Genomic DNA, 18,356 nt, shown 5'->3' with positions numbered 1-18,356 from the left:
TGAAAAGCGAGATGTTCACGTCCAGGCAAGAGGATCCAGGCAAAACAGGAGAAGAGACTGGGAGAGCTGACTTAGAATGGTAGGGAAGAGCTTTTGATATCTGGGAATCCAGGTGGCCCGGGAATGGGAGGCACTGTACAAGTTAAACCTATCCCAGCTCGTAGAACAAATGGAAGGGGACTTTAAGAGATGGGACATGCTCCCACTATCACTGGCGGGGAGGGTACAGACTGTGAAAATGACAGTCCTCCCCAGATTTCTGTTTGTCTTTCAGTGTCTCCCCATCTTCTTCCCAAAGACCTTTTTCAAGCGGGTAAATAAGGTTATTTCGGGCTTTGTGTGGGCAGGTAAAGCCCCGCAAGTGAAGAAAGTGTTGCTGGAGCGCAGTCGGGGGAGGGTGGGTTGGCGTTGCTGAACTTCTGCAATTACTACTGGGCGGCAAATATAGCCATGATCGGGAAGTGGGTAGTGGGGGAGGTGGGTAGTGGGGAGGTGTCAGTATGGGAGCGGATAGAGGCGGCGTCATACAAAGACACAAGTTTGGGAGCACTGATAACGGCACCTCTTTCATTCCTGCCAGCCCGATACTCCACAAGTCCGGTGGTGGTGGCGGCTCTGAGAACCTGGGGGCAGTGGAGGAGATATGATATAAGAGAGGGAGCATCGATTTGGACCCCGATTTATAATAACCATCAGTTTGCACCGTGTAGGCTGGATAGTGGGTTCCGGAGATGGCAATGGGCAGCAATTAGAAGGATGGGAGATCTATTTATAGATGGGATCTTTCCCAGCTTGAAAGCCTTGGAGGATAAATTTGAGTTGCCAGCAGTAAACGGGTTTAGGTATTTGCAGGTGCGAGACTTCCTTAGAAAACAGGTGACGGCCTTTCCGCTGCTGACGCCACGGGGGGGATACAGGATAGAGTGGTCTCCAGTACCTGGGTGGGAGAGGGGAAGGTTTCAGATATTTACCAGGAGTTTTCGGACGCGGAGGAAACTCCGGTGGAGGAGCTGAAGGGCAAGTGGGAGGACGAGCTAGGAGGAGAGATAGAGGCGGGTCTATGGGCGGATGCCCCAAGCAGGGTTAATACTCCTCATCGTGTGCCAGGCTTAGCCTGATACAATTTAAGATAGTCCACCGGGCACACATGACAGCGGCTAGGATGAGTAAGTTTTTCGGGGTAGAGGATAGTATGCGAATAAGCCCAGCAAATCATGTCCACATGTTTTGGGCATGTCCGAAGCTTAGAGGTTTTGCCAAGGCAATGCCCACGGTGCTGGAGGGGGGGGAATGTCTATTATACCATGTTTGTTGATGTTAATGTTATTTTTGTAAAAATTTTCAAATACCTTAATAAAAATATTTTTAAAATACATTGCCTCTCAAATGGCTGCACTCTTAATTAAAGTTTTGCCCCCTTTGCTCAAGTCAAATGGAGGAAATAGTTTCACTCTATCCTTTAATCACCTTAAGCAACTTAATTACATCACCTCTTAATCTTGTGCACCCACGGCAAATTAAATCTAGTCGACTCTGCATAATGGAACCTTTTTAGACTATCAAAACAATCCAATATGGTTATCTCAACAACAACGAGTCCGTTTCTCTTGAAACCTATACATTTATTTTTCCATGTACAATCAGCAAAATAGAGCAGAAAGAGAAGCATAGAACTAAAACCAAAATACTGCAGATACTGGAAATTTGAGGTGGAAAAACTCATTAAGTCTAGCTGCATCTGTGGAGAGAGAAGGAGAGAGTTGATGTTTTGAGTCAAATATGACTTATTCAGAATGGAGAAACGGGTTGGAAGGCAGAGCCGTATTGGGCTCAAACCATTAACACTGTCATTTTTTTTTTTTTAAAAAATAGTAACGTTGCCTGACATTAATCTCATTAAGTTACAGCAACACTGCTCTTGGCTGCAGTTAGTCAAGTTCCACAATGGCAACTTTTCAGAAACATGGATACCAGCTCTTCATAGAATTATATAGAGTTAAAGACAGCCACTCAGTCCAACCTGCCTGTGCTACCTCTTTGGTGAAGCTGTCCAACTGGATCTACTTACCTGCTTTTCCCCAAAAACCTCGTAAATGTTTCCTTCCGAATTATTTTTCCAAGTCCCTTTTGAAAGCTTCTCCTCCCGAATCCGCTTCTAGCAGCCTTTAAGGCAGCACATTCCAGATCTTAACAACTCACTGTGTAAACAAATACCTAATTTTCTCTCTGTTTTTTTAAAACCGATTATGTTAAATCTGTGTCCTCTGCTTACTCACCCTGCCAGTGGAAACAGTTTCTCTCCTTATTTACTCTACCAAAACCCTAAATAATTTTATTTTAAGCTTCTCTGCTCTTAAGGAGAACAATCCCAGCTTTTCTACACTCCTCACGTAACCCCAAGGCATGTTTTCCAGTGGCAGGGGCAGCTTGCCATAGGCGGGATCTTCAAGTCCCTCCAAAGTCAATGGCCATTTGCACTGCTTGCTGGCTGCACTGCTGGGGAATCCGCTGTGTGTGTGGGGGAGGGGCGAGGAGGAGGAGCTGCGTCTCCCGTTCTTCTAATTCCTGCCCATTGCCATCTCCGGAACCCACTATCCAGCCTACACGGTACAAACTGATGGTTATTATAAATCGGGGTCCAAACCGATGCTCCCTCCACTCTCTTATATATCCTCCACTGCCCCCAGATTCTCAGAGCCGCCACCGCCACCGGAAACCCCTTCAGTGGGACCAGAGGGGATCCTGCCAGTGGGAAGAAGAACCAGGAATCTCAGCCTTCATTTTATTTCAGATTTCCAGTGGGGGAAAACATAGCATCAGAAGTAGATAATCAGCATGATGTAATTGAACAAGGGAGCAAGTTTGAGTGGGCCAAGGCCTACCCTGCTTCTATTTAATATGCTCTTGTGTTCCTAGCATTTTGCTTACGTTCTATTAGTTTCATTTGGCTCAATTGCTTGGTGAAGCTTGTGTTCTTATCAATCATTAATACATTAATTACTTCCACCCATTGAAACCTTAGTAGCCCCAAAAAAGATGGTGCCTCTCAAGAGGGCCTACGGCAGCGGCTAAACATTCTGGCCTGCCCAATTTCCAAGGACAACGGTTGTCGAAATATCTGGCCCACCCCAACCCTCCACATCTTTAAGTCATGCATGTATTCAGGAGAAAAATTGATAATGCTCTACTGAAATTGGATGTTACATACCGACACAAGATTTTCCATCCCCAGAGAAACCGGTTAAACAGGCACAATGAAGTCCGAGCCACCGGTGTAAATACAGCGGGCACGGTCGGGCGCGAATCACAGTTGTGGGTTTCCAGTTTTGGCAAGGATTGTCAGGACGCTGAACAGCTGCAAGAGGAGAGACAGGGCCATGTTTGCAGGTTATTTAACATTTCATTACTCATTGGGCACAGGGGACTTTTCCACTCATCAACTTCAGCAACGAGAAAGGAGGCAACAACAGTTTGGATTTTTATAACACCTTCAACTTAGTAAAACATGCCAATGTACATCGCAGGAGTAAAAGGTTGGCCAAAAAGGTAGGTTTTAAGGAGCAATTTAAAGGAGGAAAGAGGAATAGAGGAGAAATTCCAGAACTTGGGGTCTTGGCAGCTGAACACACAGCTGTCACTGGTGGACCACTGGAAATCAGGGATGTGCAAGCTGTCAGGATGAGAGAAGCGTAGAGAGTTTCAGAGGATCGTAGGGCAGACGGAGGTTATAGACATTGGGAATGGAGGAGGTGGGAATGGAATAGGCCACAAGAGAGATTTTACAGGTAAAACCCCTTTACCCAGTTATGCTTACTTAAATAGCAAATCAGCATAAAAATCCCGCCGTGCAAGATATGAACATTTGTTAGTAAGTTGTGGAATGACTGTGGATGCTAGATTGCTTGTGGACCCAAAACAGTAAGAACAAAAAATCCTTTGGCGGTCTGTTAGACTGAAGCAAACTGCAATCATTTTTTGCATTGAAATGTAAATCAAAGTTGAACCATTGAGCATTGAAAGAATGGGGTTGGCGGGAGGAGGGAAATCTGTTTTAAAGCAAAGAAATGTTAGGCACACAAGTGCTCCATCAAACATCAAAGCATCAGACACACAAGAGTAAAATGTGTATTTGAAGTTCTACCCACATATGACTTCAGCAGCTGAAATCTGACCATAGGACACTGAACAGATTAAAACAGGAAGCCAGGGAACGGGGGCGTTGGGGTCAGGGGTCTGAAGAGGGAGGGGGGCACGTAGAAAGGAACTTGAACTAGGTTTGACTTTACTTCAGAATTTGGCACTTGAACATTGAGTCAATCTACACAGTAGATTTTTCTTGATACACACAGGCAGTTAACAAGTTTTATTAATTTAAAATCTAAATAACCAATCTTTGTTTGTTACTTGTGTTATTGTTCAACTCAGATTGTTCAATGACTCAGCTCACTTTTCTGTTTATATACTTCAGTCCAAAACCCACAACTGTTGGATTAAACAACTAGAAAAATTGGCCAGTATTCCTCCACTACTATAAAAGGGAAAAAGGCAGCCTCTATGTCCAGTTAACCCTGACTTTACACTGCACTTACGGTTTAGAAGTTTGGTGCAAAACCCCCAAGGTGGACAGGCAATACAGCTTTGAATATCCAACTGTGTATAGAATCCACAGTGCAGAAGGAGGCCATTCGGCCCATCGAGTTTGCACCAGCCCTTGGAAAGAGCACCCTACTTAAGCCCACACCTCCACTCTATCCCTGTAACCCAGCAACCCCACCTAGCCTTTTTTGGACACCAAGGGCAATTTATCATGGCCAATCCACCTAACATGCACATCTTTGGACTGTGGGAGGAAACCCACGCAGACACGGGGAGAACGTGCAGACTCCGCACAGACAGTGACCCCAAGCCAGGAATCGAAGCTGGGATTCCAGAGCTGTGAAGAAAATGTGCTAACCACTGTGCGACCGTGCCTTATTAGGGAAAAGACCAGCTGGGCAGATATTGGGGTGAGGAGGTAAAGAGTTAGACGGATCAGAGCGGGGGAAAGAGAGGGACACGATTAATGAATGTGCAGAAAAACAAGGTAGGGCAGGGAGCAAGGTTGAGTTTGGGGAAGGAGGGAACGGCTTGACCAACAAGGGGGCTGGAAGAGAGAGATGAGGGATGGGGAGTGGAAGAGAGGGAAAAATCCATTCTTTCCCATGTTCCATTTCAGCCCGATTATTTCCTCACTTTATACTGGTTATCTATTTTAGTTTTTAATCTATTAGAATGTCAAATATTATACCAAAATGTTTATTTTCAAAAAGACTGAATTATTTTATGGTGGGTGATAGCCCAAGTCTAGGCACCTGCACACTCCGATTTCAGAACTTAAATGTGGGACAAACTATTTCACCGATGTTTATTATGTTATTATTATTATGGTGTGTGATGCAGCACCAAAAACAGTGCCCCGAGAAAAGGAAACAACATCTTTTGCAGGAATATCTTAAAAACCGGCTCTCTGCCTGTGGAAGTCAACCAGCCAGTAAAAAAGATCACAGCTGGATAAGAACTTCTCCACCAAACACCAAAAATCTGAACCGAAGAAATTGTTTACCAGCAGACGTCAGCTATAGTGGAATCACTATATTGTACCAATTTGTAACAGTTTGGGTTTTTTCAAACTGTCCGTCAGGCCCGGGACCAGCCCTGTGGTCCTGCGCAGAAGCGAATAGAGAAAACTGCACGAAGAGGCACGTCGGATAAGCTGGAAAGGGACGCCATTGTATCCCCCTGGGAGGGGGACAGGGAGAGGTCCTAAAAGGCAGTCCCAGGCAAGGGATAAAGGAAGGAGATTGAAATAGGTGCCTTAAGTGAAGGGGAAGAAAGGAGCAGAGTAATAGGCTCAGAATTCATGGAAGAGCTGCAGGGAGCCAAACTGGCCAGCTTTATTTATGCAGGGAGTCTGCTAATGATTTCTCCGCCCACCTCATTGGGGAAGCTCATACTCCCACAGGATTGTGGGATTGTCATTAGTCCCCAGCCAATGGTAAGCAGGCAGGTTATAACATCCCTCCCCCACAAAGTCCAAGGAATCCACCGAAGACCCTGGCAAAGGAGGGCGTCGGACTCGTTTTGCCGCAGGCCGGACACCATTTGCACGAGGTGCTGGATCGGGCGGCGTGTAACGAGATGGAGACCGGCGCTTCCGTGATGAACGAAGTAACGGTTGTACATCAACGGCCCGTCGGCCCGAGGATTCCCCCTCCGAGGTGTCTTGTGTCTCCATCTCGGAGTCAGAGTCTGCTGCCTCCGTCATCTTGGCGTCTTTATCTCCACACGGTTCTGTCACGACCTGCGCAGGCTTTGAGTGAGGCACCAGAGGAAGACGGTGAGGAATACTTTCCATTGTGTCTGGTCTCGGTGGCTGTAGAAATGAGCTCCTGGGGCGGGGAATCTTTGGAAGTGATAGTCTTCTGGACCGAACATGGTCTACATGTTTGCGCTGGAGACGACCCTGGGCTTGCACCTGGTAAGAGATAGGGCCTGTTTGGCAAAAGATTCACCAGGGACCCACTGGGCACCACCAGCAAAATTCCGAATGAACACTGGGTCACCGGGCGTAAACTGCCGAATCGGCCGATGCCGAGAAAAACCATGTCCCTGCCGTTCTTGTGTGCGGCGTACTTTTGCGCCAATGTCCGGGAAAACCATGCTAAGGCGGGTGCGAAGTCTCCAGCCCATTAGGAGTTCTGCGGGAGCTACCCCAGTCACCGCATGGGGGGGTGGTCCTATATGCAAACAAAAACCGAGCCATTCTCGTGTCCATCGACCCGGAAAACTGCTTCTTTAGGCCTCGTTTGAATGTCTGCACCGCGCTCCGCCAACCCATTTGAAGCCGGGTGGTAAGGGGCAGTGCGGATGTGGCGTATGCCATTCATCTTCATGAACCATGCAAACTCCTCACTTGTGAACGGAGTGCTGCTTTCCGTGACCAGCACCTCGGGGAGGCCATGCGTACTGAAAGACAAACGCATCTTCTCGTTTGTTGTGCAGAACGTTGTGCCTACCACCTTATGCACCTCAAACCTTTTAGACTGGGCGTCGATTAATAACAGGAACATGGATCCTTGAAAAGGGCCGGTGAAATCGCATGCAATCGTGCCCACAGGCCCTGGCCATTCCCAGTGATGTAGGGGCGCGGCGGCGGAAGCTTCTGATGCTCCTGGCAAATGGAGCAGTTTTGGGCCACCTTCTCAATGCCGGTGTCGAGGCCTGGCCACCAGACATAACCCCGGGCCAACATTTTCATTTTGGTCACACCTGGCCGACATTTTCATTTTGGTCACACCTGGATGCCCATTGTGCAAGTCTCTCAGTATCAGCTCCTGTCCTTTTTCCGGGACAATCACACGCGTCCCCCACAAAAGGATGCAGTCTTTCATGCTGAATTCGGACAGCTTGGAGGAAAATGCCCACAACTCGCCTGGGAGCTGTCTATGCTGCCCTCCATACAGGACTATGTGCCGAACCTTTGACAGGACTGGCTCCGTCTAGGTCCACTCACGGATCTGTGATGCCGTGACAGGCAAGGTGTCCATAAAATTTAGGGTTGCAACCACCTCACCGGTCGTGGGGTCGACATGGGGCCGGCCGATAAAGGCTATCGGCTCAGTGCGTCGGCATTCCCTATCTGGGTTCCTGGTTTGTGATCCAGAGAATACTCGTATGCAGCGAGCAACAAAGCCCAGCGCTGGATCCGTGCGGAAGCAATGGGCGGTATTGGCTTATCCTCTCTAAAAAGTCCCAGCAGAGGCTTATGATCAGTTACGATAGTGAAGTGGCGGCCATATACGTACTGGTGGAAACGTTACACCGCAAAGATCACTGCCAGGCCCTCCTTCTCGATCTGCGCGTACTTTTTTTCCGCTGCAGTCAATGTGCGGGAGGCGAAAGCTATCGGCGCCGCTCGGCCCCATTCTCCATCTTGTGGGACAGGACGGCCCCAATACCATACGGGGATGCATCACATGTGACCAGCAAAGGCTTTCCAGGATCACAGTGGGTTAGTAACCCAGAAGATGACAATTGTTGTTTTACCCGCCGGAAAGCGGTTTCATGCTGACCCCAAACCCAGGTGTGATTCTTCTTTAGCAGAAGGTGCAACGGGGCCAGCGTAGTTGCCAGATTGTGGGAGGAACTTTCCGTAATAGTTTATGAGGCCGAGAAATGAACGAAGACGCAAAGTGTCAGTCGGGGGCCTGTTGAATCGCGTGCACCTTTCTGCAACGGGTGCAAACCTTCGCGGTCCACCCGATAACCCAGGTAGACTCCTTCCTTCGCCTGAAAAACGCACTTTGTGCAACGTAAACGGACTCCAGCCTCCGAAAAGCATCTAAGGACAGCCTCCAAATTTTCTAAGTGTTCCTGCTCCGACGTCCCTGTGATCAAAACGTCATCTAAGTAGACAGCAACACGCGGTAAACCTCTCAAAATGCCCTCCATAACGCGTTAAAAAATAGCGCAGGCAGAGGATACTCCAAAGGGCAAACGTGTATATCATACAGGCCCCGGGTGTATTAATCGTTACATATGGCTGGGAGGCAGGGTCCAGCTCCAACTGTAGGTAGGCGTGACTCATATCTAATTTTGTGAACGAGAGTCCGCCTGCAAGCTTCGCGTAGAGATCCTCTATGCGAGGCATTGGGTATCGGTCGAGTCGGGAAGCCGTATTCACTGTAAGTTTATAGTCCCCGCACAAGCGAACTGTGGCATCTGGCTTCATTACAGGTACAATTGGTGCTGCCCAGTCAGCGAAACGGACGGGCCTGATGATACCCAAAGTCTCCAAGTGAGTGAGCTCCCCTTCTACCTTCTCGAGCAGGGCGTAAGGCACAGTGCGCGCCCGGAAATATCGCGGCGTGGCTCCTGGCTCGACATGGATATGGGCTACAGCCCCTATTATTTTCCCCAAACCAGGCTGGAATACATCTGGGTATCGTCCTAGCACCTCAGTCAACCCTCCAGAACCTGTTTGGAGGACGTGTTGCCACTGCAGCCGCAAATTGCGAAACCAGTCCGACCCAACAGGCTGGGCCCATGGCCGCGCACCACAATAAGTGGGAAACGCCCCTCCTGGCGTCCATAAACAACAGGGGTCATCGTAGTTCCTGCAATGTCCAATGGTTCCCCCGTATAGGTGGCCAACCTGGCCTGTGTGTCAGTTAATGCAAGGGTCTGTATACCCTGCTTGATGCGGTCGAATGTCCTCTGGGCGATCATGGAGACCGCTGCGCCAGTGTCCAACTCCATGTCAAGCGGGTGACCATTGACCCGTACTGTCACTTTAATGGGGGAAACACGGGGAGCTGCCACACAATGCAGCTGCAGGCAGTCATCCTCCATCTCCACATCCTCGGGAGTAGTCGCCGCAGGTTCATCCAAATGAAAGGTACGGCCCTGGCTGGCCCCAGTTTCGGTCGGAGCGACGGGCCTCTGGTGCCCCCAGGACCGGCGTCCGCGACGGGGTCGGCACCTACAAGTCTGACACGGACATGGCTCCTCATCAATTGGTTCTGGAGAAGGCTCCCTTCGGGAGGATGTCTGACAGCCACTGACGTCGATCCGGACGTCGCCTCGCCCAAGTATCGCAGGGGTGCAGGGGGGATGCTTCGGACGGAAGGGGTTGCCGCCCCAAGGCATGCACCTCTATTCCCTGTTGCATTCCTCGTTCTGCGCGCTCTCTCGGGACAATACTATTTGAATGGCCTGTTGAAAAGTCAAGTGTTGGCTTGGCTAACAACTTTCTCTGGGTGGGCCGCATTAGAACATAGACAGTACAGCACAGAACAGGCCCTTCGGCCCTCGATGTTGTGCCGAGCAATGATCACCCTACTCAAACCCACGTATCCACCCTATACCCGTAACCCAACAACCCCCCCTTAACCTTACTTTTTAGGACACTACGGGCAATTTAGCATGGCCAATCCACCTAACCCGCACATCTTTGGACTTTGGGAGGAAACCGGAGCATCCGGAGGAAACCCACGCACACACAGGGAGGATGTGCAGACTCCGCACAGACAGTGACCCAGCCGTGAATCGAACCTGGGATCCTGAGCTGTGAAGCATTTATGCTAACCACCATGCTACCGTGCTGCGGCATTGTTAATACCGCAGACCAAACGGTCGCATAACGTTTCTGACAAGATCTCACCATAGTCACAGTACTCCGCAATCCTGCGTAGCCTGGATAGAAAGTCGGCAAGGGATTCTCCTGGGGTCCTCTCAGCGGTATTAAACCGGTAACGTTGGACTATCGTGGATGGGGTTGGGTTAAAATGTTGCCCCACTAAGTTCACCAAACGTTTTGGTGTCTGGCGCAGCTGGGTACGTAAGGCTCCTAATCACCCCAAACGTACGCGGGCCGCAGACGGTGAGCAATATGACCACCCTGGCCCTCGTTTTCGGTGATGTTGTTTACCTGGAAATAGTAACGCATCCTTTGTGCGTACTGGTTCCCGCTTTCCAGCGCAGCATCAAAAACATCCAAATGTCCATACAGAGGCATGGTGTAATAGAAAACAACTTCCAACCTGTATCCAACAAAAATCCAGGGAGGTGGCTTCAGCAGCGTAGACAGCTATTCACTTTAACCCTCGTCGCCAGTTTTGTGAGGGCCATGAAAAATCCAGCACCAGTTTTCAGGATACAAAGAAATAACATTTATTTACAAATTAATATATATATATTATATTATATATATATTATATTATAATACACACACAACTGCAGCAGCAACTTCCCTTGCTGCAAACTTCCTCTCTCTCTGCTGGTTCCAAACTGGCCTGCTCTATTTATGCAGGGAGTCTGCTAATGATTTCTCCACCTCCCTCATTGGGGAAGCTCATACTCCCACAGGATTGTGGGATTGTCATTAGTCCCCAGCCAATGGTAAGCAGGCAGGTTATAACAGAGTCATAGAGCTTTGCACGAAGAATGAAACCCTCCGGCCCATCAAGTCTGTGCTGGCCATCAGGCACCTTTCTATTCTAATCCCATTTTCCAAGACATGGTCCGTTACCTTGTATGCAATGGCAGTTCAAAGGCTCATCCAAATGCGTCTTAAATGTTGTGAGGGTTCCCACCTCTAAGGCACTCAGGCAGTGGGTTCTAGATTCCCACCACCCTCTGGGTGAAAATGCCTTCCCTCAAAAACCCCTCTAAATCTCCTGTCCCTGACCTTAAATCTATGCCCCTGTTTTTTGACCCTTCTACTAAAGGAGAAGATTTCTTCCTAGATACCCTATCTATGCTCCTCGTAATTTTGTACACCTCAATCAGGTCCCCCCTCAGCCTTCTCTGCTGTAAGGAGAATTCCAGCCTTGCCAGCCTCTCCTTACAGCTGAAACACTCCCGCCTAGGGAACATACTGCTGAACCTCCTCTATATCCTTTCCAGTGCAATCACATGCTTCCTATAGTGCAGCAGCCAGAACTGCACATAGTACTCTGGCTGTGGCCTAACTAGCGTTTTATACAGCTCCATCATAATCTACCTGCTCTTATATTCAATGCCTCAGCTATTAAAGGCAAGTATCCCATATGTCTTCTTAACCACCTATTGTGGAATATTGTGTGCCTGATCACAGTTTGTCTGTTAATTCACATATATCTCATACTTACCTTAAATGTTGGAGTGTAAATAGATATTGTATATTATTTTGTCTTTCTGTCCTTGTATAGAAAAGTTTGTTTATTTAAAAACCATGGAATCTTGTGGCTTTCTGTCCTTGTATAGTAACGTTCATTTTGTTTATTTAAAAACCATGAAATATTGTGGCTTGATTCACTTAGTAAGCATCTTGAATGTCAAACTACACTAACTTTAAACAAAACATAATTGGTTCCGAACCACGTTGGTCTGGCCAAGATTCACAACACAATAATGACTTAGCCTAAACATAAATTTAACTCATTACATTTAACATACTAACAAATACACTGTTACAATATCCCTCCTTCTTCCTTAAAATAACAACCCCATATAGTGTAACATTAATAGGTGTATGAATTAGCAATCTTGAAAGAGTATAAGAAAGTTGAAAACTGTAACACTATTTACAAAAACCATTCACCTGTAACAAGGACATTTGGAACATTCCTCAAGGTATTTTCTTTATTTGGTCATCGGCTGACTCGACAAGACCTCAAGATAATGATATTTAGGCATGTTCTCAAACTGATCATCCTCTCCTCCTGAAGGTTGTGTTTGGGAGGATTGGTCCTCAGTTGTTGGCGTGTTGCCTGTTTCTTTGTATCTGCAAAATGCTCATGGTACTCGCAGGCGATACTGGTTGGCTGCCCATTGCATGGCGCGCAGAGATTGAATATTCATCGTTCCACACCGTTTGGCGTTGTCACCTCACACCAACATCATTCTAACATGGCATACTTGGATACCTCTTCTGGATCCATGTTTGTTCTTGCAGGTGTAGGATTCTCGTCTTCTAGCCAACATATAGTGGCAGTAATTCTTCACGAACATGCACGTCATCGGAGTCTTCCATCTCATTTTTCTTTGTTTTTTAAAAAAATATTTTATTCTCCTCCTTTTTCACAATTGTTCTCCCGAATTTACACCCAACAACAATCAATAACCAACAACAAATATCTCAAACCCCATAACAGTAACAACGATCCCATCCTCCCACCATGCCCAGACATCAGCCCACATATGAACATAAACAAATGACAAAGAAAAAAAAGGAATCAGGGATTACCCCTAGCCATCTTCAACATACATAGCCCCCTCCCCCTCCATCCCACCCACCTATCCCCCCCCGCAAACTAATGTTCGATGTTATCCAGTTCTTGAAAGTGCATAATAAATAGCCTCCGAGCTTCCCCTCAGTTCGAACTTAACCTTCAAGTATTCCAACAGCTCCCCCCGCCAAGGCACAGGGTGGAGAGGCCGCTCTCCATCCCAGCAGGATCCGCCTTCGGGCGATCAACGAGGCGAAGGCTATGATATCTGCCTCCGCACCCGTTTCCAACCCTGGCTGGTCCGACACCCCGAATATGGCCTCCCGGGGACCCGGGTCCAGCTTCACATGCACCATCTTGGAAATTACCCTAAAAACCTCCTTCCAGTACTCCCCAAGCTTTGGACAGGACCAAAACATATGAACGTGATTAGCGCGCCCCCCCCCCCCCCCCCACACAACGCTCACACACATCTTTTACCCCTTCAAAGAATCGGCTCATCCTTGCCCTCGTGAGGTGTGCCCTGTACACCACCTTCAGCTGTATCAGACCCAACCTCGCACACGAGGTGGAGGCTTTCACTCTCCGGAGTATCTCACACCACACCCCCTCCTCTATAACCTCTCCCAACTCTTCCTCCCACTTCGTTTTGATCCCCTCCAGTGGTGTCTTATCCTTTTCCAACATAGCTGCCACTACTCCCTTCTCCAGTCCCCTTCCCGCCAGCACCTCCTCCAACAACGTGGAGGCCGGTTCCTTCGGGAAGCTCTGTATCTCCTTCCTGGCAAAGTCCCGAACCTGCATATACCTAAACACTTCTCCCTGCTCCAGCCCATACTTCGCTTCCAGCTCCCTCAATCCTGCAATCAACCTCGAGTAAACAAACTTTTTTAGAGTCTTAATCCCCTTCTCTTCCCATTTCCGAAAGCTTCCGTCCCAGCTCCCTGGCTCAAATCTGTGGTTCTCCCGGATCGGCATTTCCCTCGACCCTGCCCCCAACCCGAAGTGTTGGCGAAACTGCCTCCAGATTTTCAATGAAGCTATTACTACCGGACTCCCTGAGTATTTTCCCGGAGCTATCGGGAGAGGGGCAGTTGCTAGTGCCTTCAGCCCCGACCCCCTGCACAAACTCTCCTCCATTCTGACCCACTGGGAATCAACCCCTCTGACCCAGCTCCGCACCTTCTCCACATTCACCGCCTAGTAGTAGTACATCAGATTCGGGAGACCCAAACCCCCTGCCTGCCTTCCCCTCTGTAGCAGCACCTTCTTCACTCTGGCCACCTTCCCTCCCCATGTAAACGAGGTAATCCTACCCTCAATCTTCCTGAAAAAAGACTTTGGCAGGAAAATCGGTAGGCATTGAAAAATAAGCAGAAATCGCGGCAACACATTCATTTTAACCGCCTGCACCCGACCCGCCAGTGACATAGGGAGACCATCCCACCTCGCCAGGTCGGCTTTCACTCTCCCACCAAACTAGTGATGTTGTATCTGCGAAGCCTTCCCCACTCCCGGGCAACCTGCACCCCCAAATACCTAAAGTGGGTCCCTGCCCTACGGAATGGCAGCCCCCCCACCCCTGCCCCCACCCCCAGCCGAGACACCACAAAGTACTCACTCTTGTCCAAGTTCAGCTTGTACCCAGAGAAAGACCAAAATACCTGCAGCAACTCCAATATTCCTCCTATGGACGCACTCCGCTCCAACACATACACCAGCAAGTCGTCGGCAACAAGGACACCCTATACTCTATTCCCCCCCCCCCCCCCCCCCCCCCCCCCCCCCCCCCCCCCCAGCTATTCCTTTCCATGCTCCCGAACTTCTTAATGCGATGGCCAACGACTCAATCGCAAGCGCAAACAGCAGGGGGGACATAGGACATCCCTGCCTCGTCCCACGGTGGAGAGAGAAGTATCTCGAACTGATATTGTTCGTGCGGACACTCGCCTTCGGCTCCTTATATAATAACTTTACCCAGTTCACAAATCTTGGTCCAATCCCAAACTGCTCCAGCACTGCCATCAGGTACCCCATTCTACTCGATCAAACGCCTTCTCGGCGTCCAATGCCACAACCACCTCTGTTGCCTTCCCTTCCGCCGGTGCCATAACGACAAAACAGCTGCCTCCCTTTCACGAACCCTGTCTGATCCTCACCTATCATCTTCGGGAGGCACCCCTCCAGCCTACCCTCCAGTACCTTCACCAATATCTTAGCGTCCACATTAAGAAGTGATATGGGCCTATACGACCCACATTCCGTCGGATCCTTATCTTTTTTTTAGCATAACAGTGAAATCGATGCTTACCCCAAGGTTTGTGGCAGCACTCCCTTCCCTATCGCCTCTTCAAACATCCCCACCATCAGGGGTGCCAGCTTATCCTTGAATTTTTTATAATATTTCACTTGAAACCCATCCGGCCCTGCCACCTTGCCCGACTGCATCCTCCCAATCGCATCCTTTATCTCCTGCTCCAGTATTGCTCCTTCTAATGTAGCCCTGTCTCCCTCCCCTAGCCTCGGGTACTCCAACCCATCTAGAAATTCCTGCATCTCACGGTCTCCCCCAGGTGGCTCTGACCTGTACAACCTCTCGTAGAATTCCTCAAAAACGTTGTTAATCAGCTCCGGAGCCACCACCAACGTCCCGGCCCCATCCCTTACCTGAAGAATTTCCCTTGCTGCTGCCTCCCTCCGGAGCTGACCTGTTAACATACTGCTAACCTGCCTTGTCTCCATGTTCATAAACTGCACCCCTCGCTCGTCTCAGTCAATCCGCGAGTATACCCTATGGACTGCTGAGAAAAACGAGTACTCCCGTTCCCCTGGGTGCAGGAACCTCCAAGGGTCCACCCCTCCCATTTCCACCATTAGCCCAGCTAGCGCGTTTGCCCTCTTCCCCCCCCCTCCCCCGATGGGACCAGCGAGCGCGGCCGTGATCTGTCCAACCGTGGCTCCTGCACCAGGTTCGAGTCCCCCCCCACAATCAGCTCGTGTGTGTCCAAGTCAGGAATGGCCCCAAACACCTTCCTCGCAAATCCCACATCGTCCCAGTTGGGACCGCATACACTTACCAGCGCCACTAATCTCCCGTCCAGCGCCCCGGCCACAATCACATATCTACCCCCAGATCTGCCACCACCTTCTCCATCTGGAAGCGTACCCTTTTGCTGACCAACTCCAGCCCTTCCATCAAATCCAGAGTGAAACACTTGGCTAACCCAACCCTTTTTAAGTCTCACCTGGTCCTTCACCCTCAAGTGAGTCTCCTGCAGCATTGCCACATCGGTTTTCAGACTTAAGATGCGCAAGCACCCTTGACCGGACCTCCTCGCCCTCTCACATTCCACGTGACTATCCTTACTGGGGGTCTCTCGCCCCCTCCCCCCCACTTTCTTATCCACCATCAACATACCACCGGGCCCTGCCCCATAAGCCTGACCTGCGCCTGTCCATTGTTAACATCGAACCCCCTTCCCCCCCCCCCCCTCCACCTTTCCCCCTGAAAAAACATCCCCCAACATCCAACCCTTCCTCCCCCCTTCTCGCTCGCCTCGTAGGCCCATTGCCACCTGCTATCCAGGCTCCAATGTCCGCAGCCCTCCTCTCACCTCCGTTCACTAGCTCACTTTAATTAGCTAGCGCGGGTGGCTCCCCCCCGCCAAGAAATATCATCCCCTTCCACCCAGTCCCAGAGAAAAAAAAACCAAACCCAACAATCCAACCCATACAATTCACTAACATAACATTTAACCGTCGCAACACAGAGCGCCCATCAGCGCCTCGCTTTGCAGTTTGGCTTGCGCCATCCTATCACCACTTTTATTCGTCTTCTCCTTCAGCGGCGACCCCGCGTTTCCTCCTTTCTTCGACGCTGCTCTTCGCATCCTTTCTTTCTCTTCTCCTCTCTCTCCCTCCACCCTTCTGTCCTTCATCAATCTGAATTATTCTTTTTTTAAAAAAAGGAGGAAAAAAAAAACTTCACCAAACTTCTTTAAATTTCTTTCTCCTCTGTACTCATCCAGAACTCCCCTGGGACCAGGTCCCAGCCTTCTTTCTTCCCTCCTAGGTGGGAGCCATCCGATGTGGGACACCCCACTTACATGGTGTCCTGGACTCGGGCCTCCCTCCTCGGCCTCCTCGTAGCTCCGCCTCCGCTGCTCTGGCCCTGACGCCGCGCTGAGTCCAGCGCCTCAGCCCCCGCCGCCCAACACCCGCGCGAGGTTCTTCACCGGTTTTTAAACCAGCCCCGCTGGCTGCTCCCGATGTCCCCAAAGGCCGACTATAGTCGCCGGGGGGGGGGGGGGGGGGGTTAAAATGTTCGGGAAATCCCCGAAAAGGCCGCAACTCGTGGCCACCGGCGGGAGCTCTTCGCCCTGCAGCCGCCCTGCCTCATTTTTCTTTGTTAATTCATGGGATATGGGCATCGCTGGCTAGACGAGCAATTATTGCCCAACCAAAATTGCCCTTGAACTGAGTGGCAATTAAGAATCAACCACATTGCGGTGGGTCTGAAGTCACACGTAGGCTAGATCAGGTAAAGATCCCGAAAGGACATTGGTGAACCAGATACTGACAACAATCAGCATTGGTTGAATGGAGGGCAGCACAGTGGGGCAGTGGTTAGCACAACCGCCTCACGCCGCTGAGGTCCCAGGTTCGATCCCGGCTCTGGGTCACTGCCCGTGTGGAGTTTGCACAATCTCCCCGTGTCTGCGTGGGTTTCGCCCCCACAACCCAAAAATGTGCAGAGTAGGTGGATTGGCCACGCTAAATTGCCCCTTAATAAAAAAAAAGCATTGGTTGAATGGTCATCAATAGACTTTTTAATTCCAGATTTTATTTTCATTGGTGTACATTCAAATTAAACCATCTGCTGTGACGGGATTCAAACCCAGGTTCCCAGAGTTTTGCCTCTGGGTCTCTGGATTCCAATTCTGTGACAATACCACTACCCCATTGCCTCCCCTAATTTTTCTGATACAACTAGTCTGTGATCAAAGATAACTTGGTGAGATGATAGCTTGGCAGTGTGATTCTCACGAGTCAACCAAACAGATTTTCAGACAACGATGGCAATCTGACATTTCAAGTGCTAAAAAGGCACGATACATACCACTCAACATCCACGTTCATGAAGACACAAACCCGAAGGTTGTCCACAACATAAACCTCGTGCTTTGGTCATAACAAGAGACAGGAACTTCAGAGGGGGGCCTCCAAAGACCCCATGCTCGGAGCTCTGTGCCAGGTCATTATAGAGGATTGGTCCAAGACATCCAGGGATCCCGACAAATCTGAGAACGTATTGAATGAGATTGGTATATCCAATAGAATATGCTACAAAGGCCTAACACACTTCATCAGTTCCACCACAGACCTGCAAAGTTTGGTACACTGCCCTCTAATTAGCACAGTTGCTTCACAGCGCCTGGGTCCTAAGTTCGATTCCCAGATTGGGTCACTGTCTGTGCTGAGTCTGAACGTTTGCCCTCCTTGTCTGTGTGGGTTGCCTCCAGGTGCTCCGGTTTCCTCCCACATGTCCGAGTTGTTAGGTGAATTGGACATTCTGCATTCTCCCTCAGTGTACCTGAACAGGTGCCG

At 49.6% G+C, this 18,356-nt stretch overlaps 1 protein-coding gene across 1 annotated transcript in view; it reads right to left on the bottom strand.

Moving 5' to 3' along the window:
- nid1a (nidogen 1a) overlaps positions 1–18,356 on the bottom strand; it is a 169,720-nt gene that overhangs the window by 55,967 nt on the left and 95,397 nt on the right. The window contains 5 exon segments of the mRNA XM_038801064.1: positions 1,486–1,490; positions 3,215–3,256; positions 3,259–3,298; positions 3,301–3,321; positions 3,324–3,355. Of these exon segments, the coding sequence (XP_038656992.1) occupies positions 1,486–1,490; positions 3,215–3,256; positions 3,259–3,298; positions 3,301–3,321; positions 3,324–3,355 (140 nt within the window).

The sequence above is a fragment of the Scyliorhinus canicula genome, chromosome 6 (assembly GCF_902713615.1).
Source record: "Scyliorhinus canicula chromosome 6, sScyCan1.1, whole genome shotgun sequence".
In the NCBI taxonomy this organism is placed as follows: Eukaryota; Metazoa; Chordata; class Chondrichthyes; order Carcharhiniformes; family Scyliorhinidae; genus Scyliorhinus; species Scyliorhinus canicula.
Note: the sequence above shows the minus strand (reverse complement) of the source record. Positions and strands in the feature narration are given on the sequence as shown.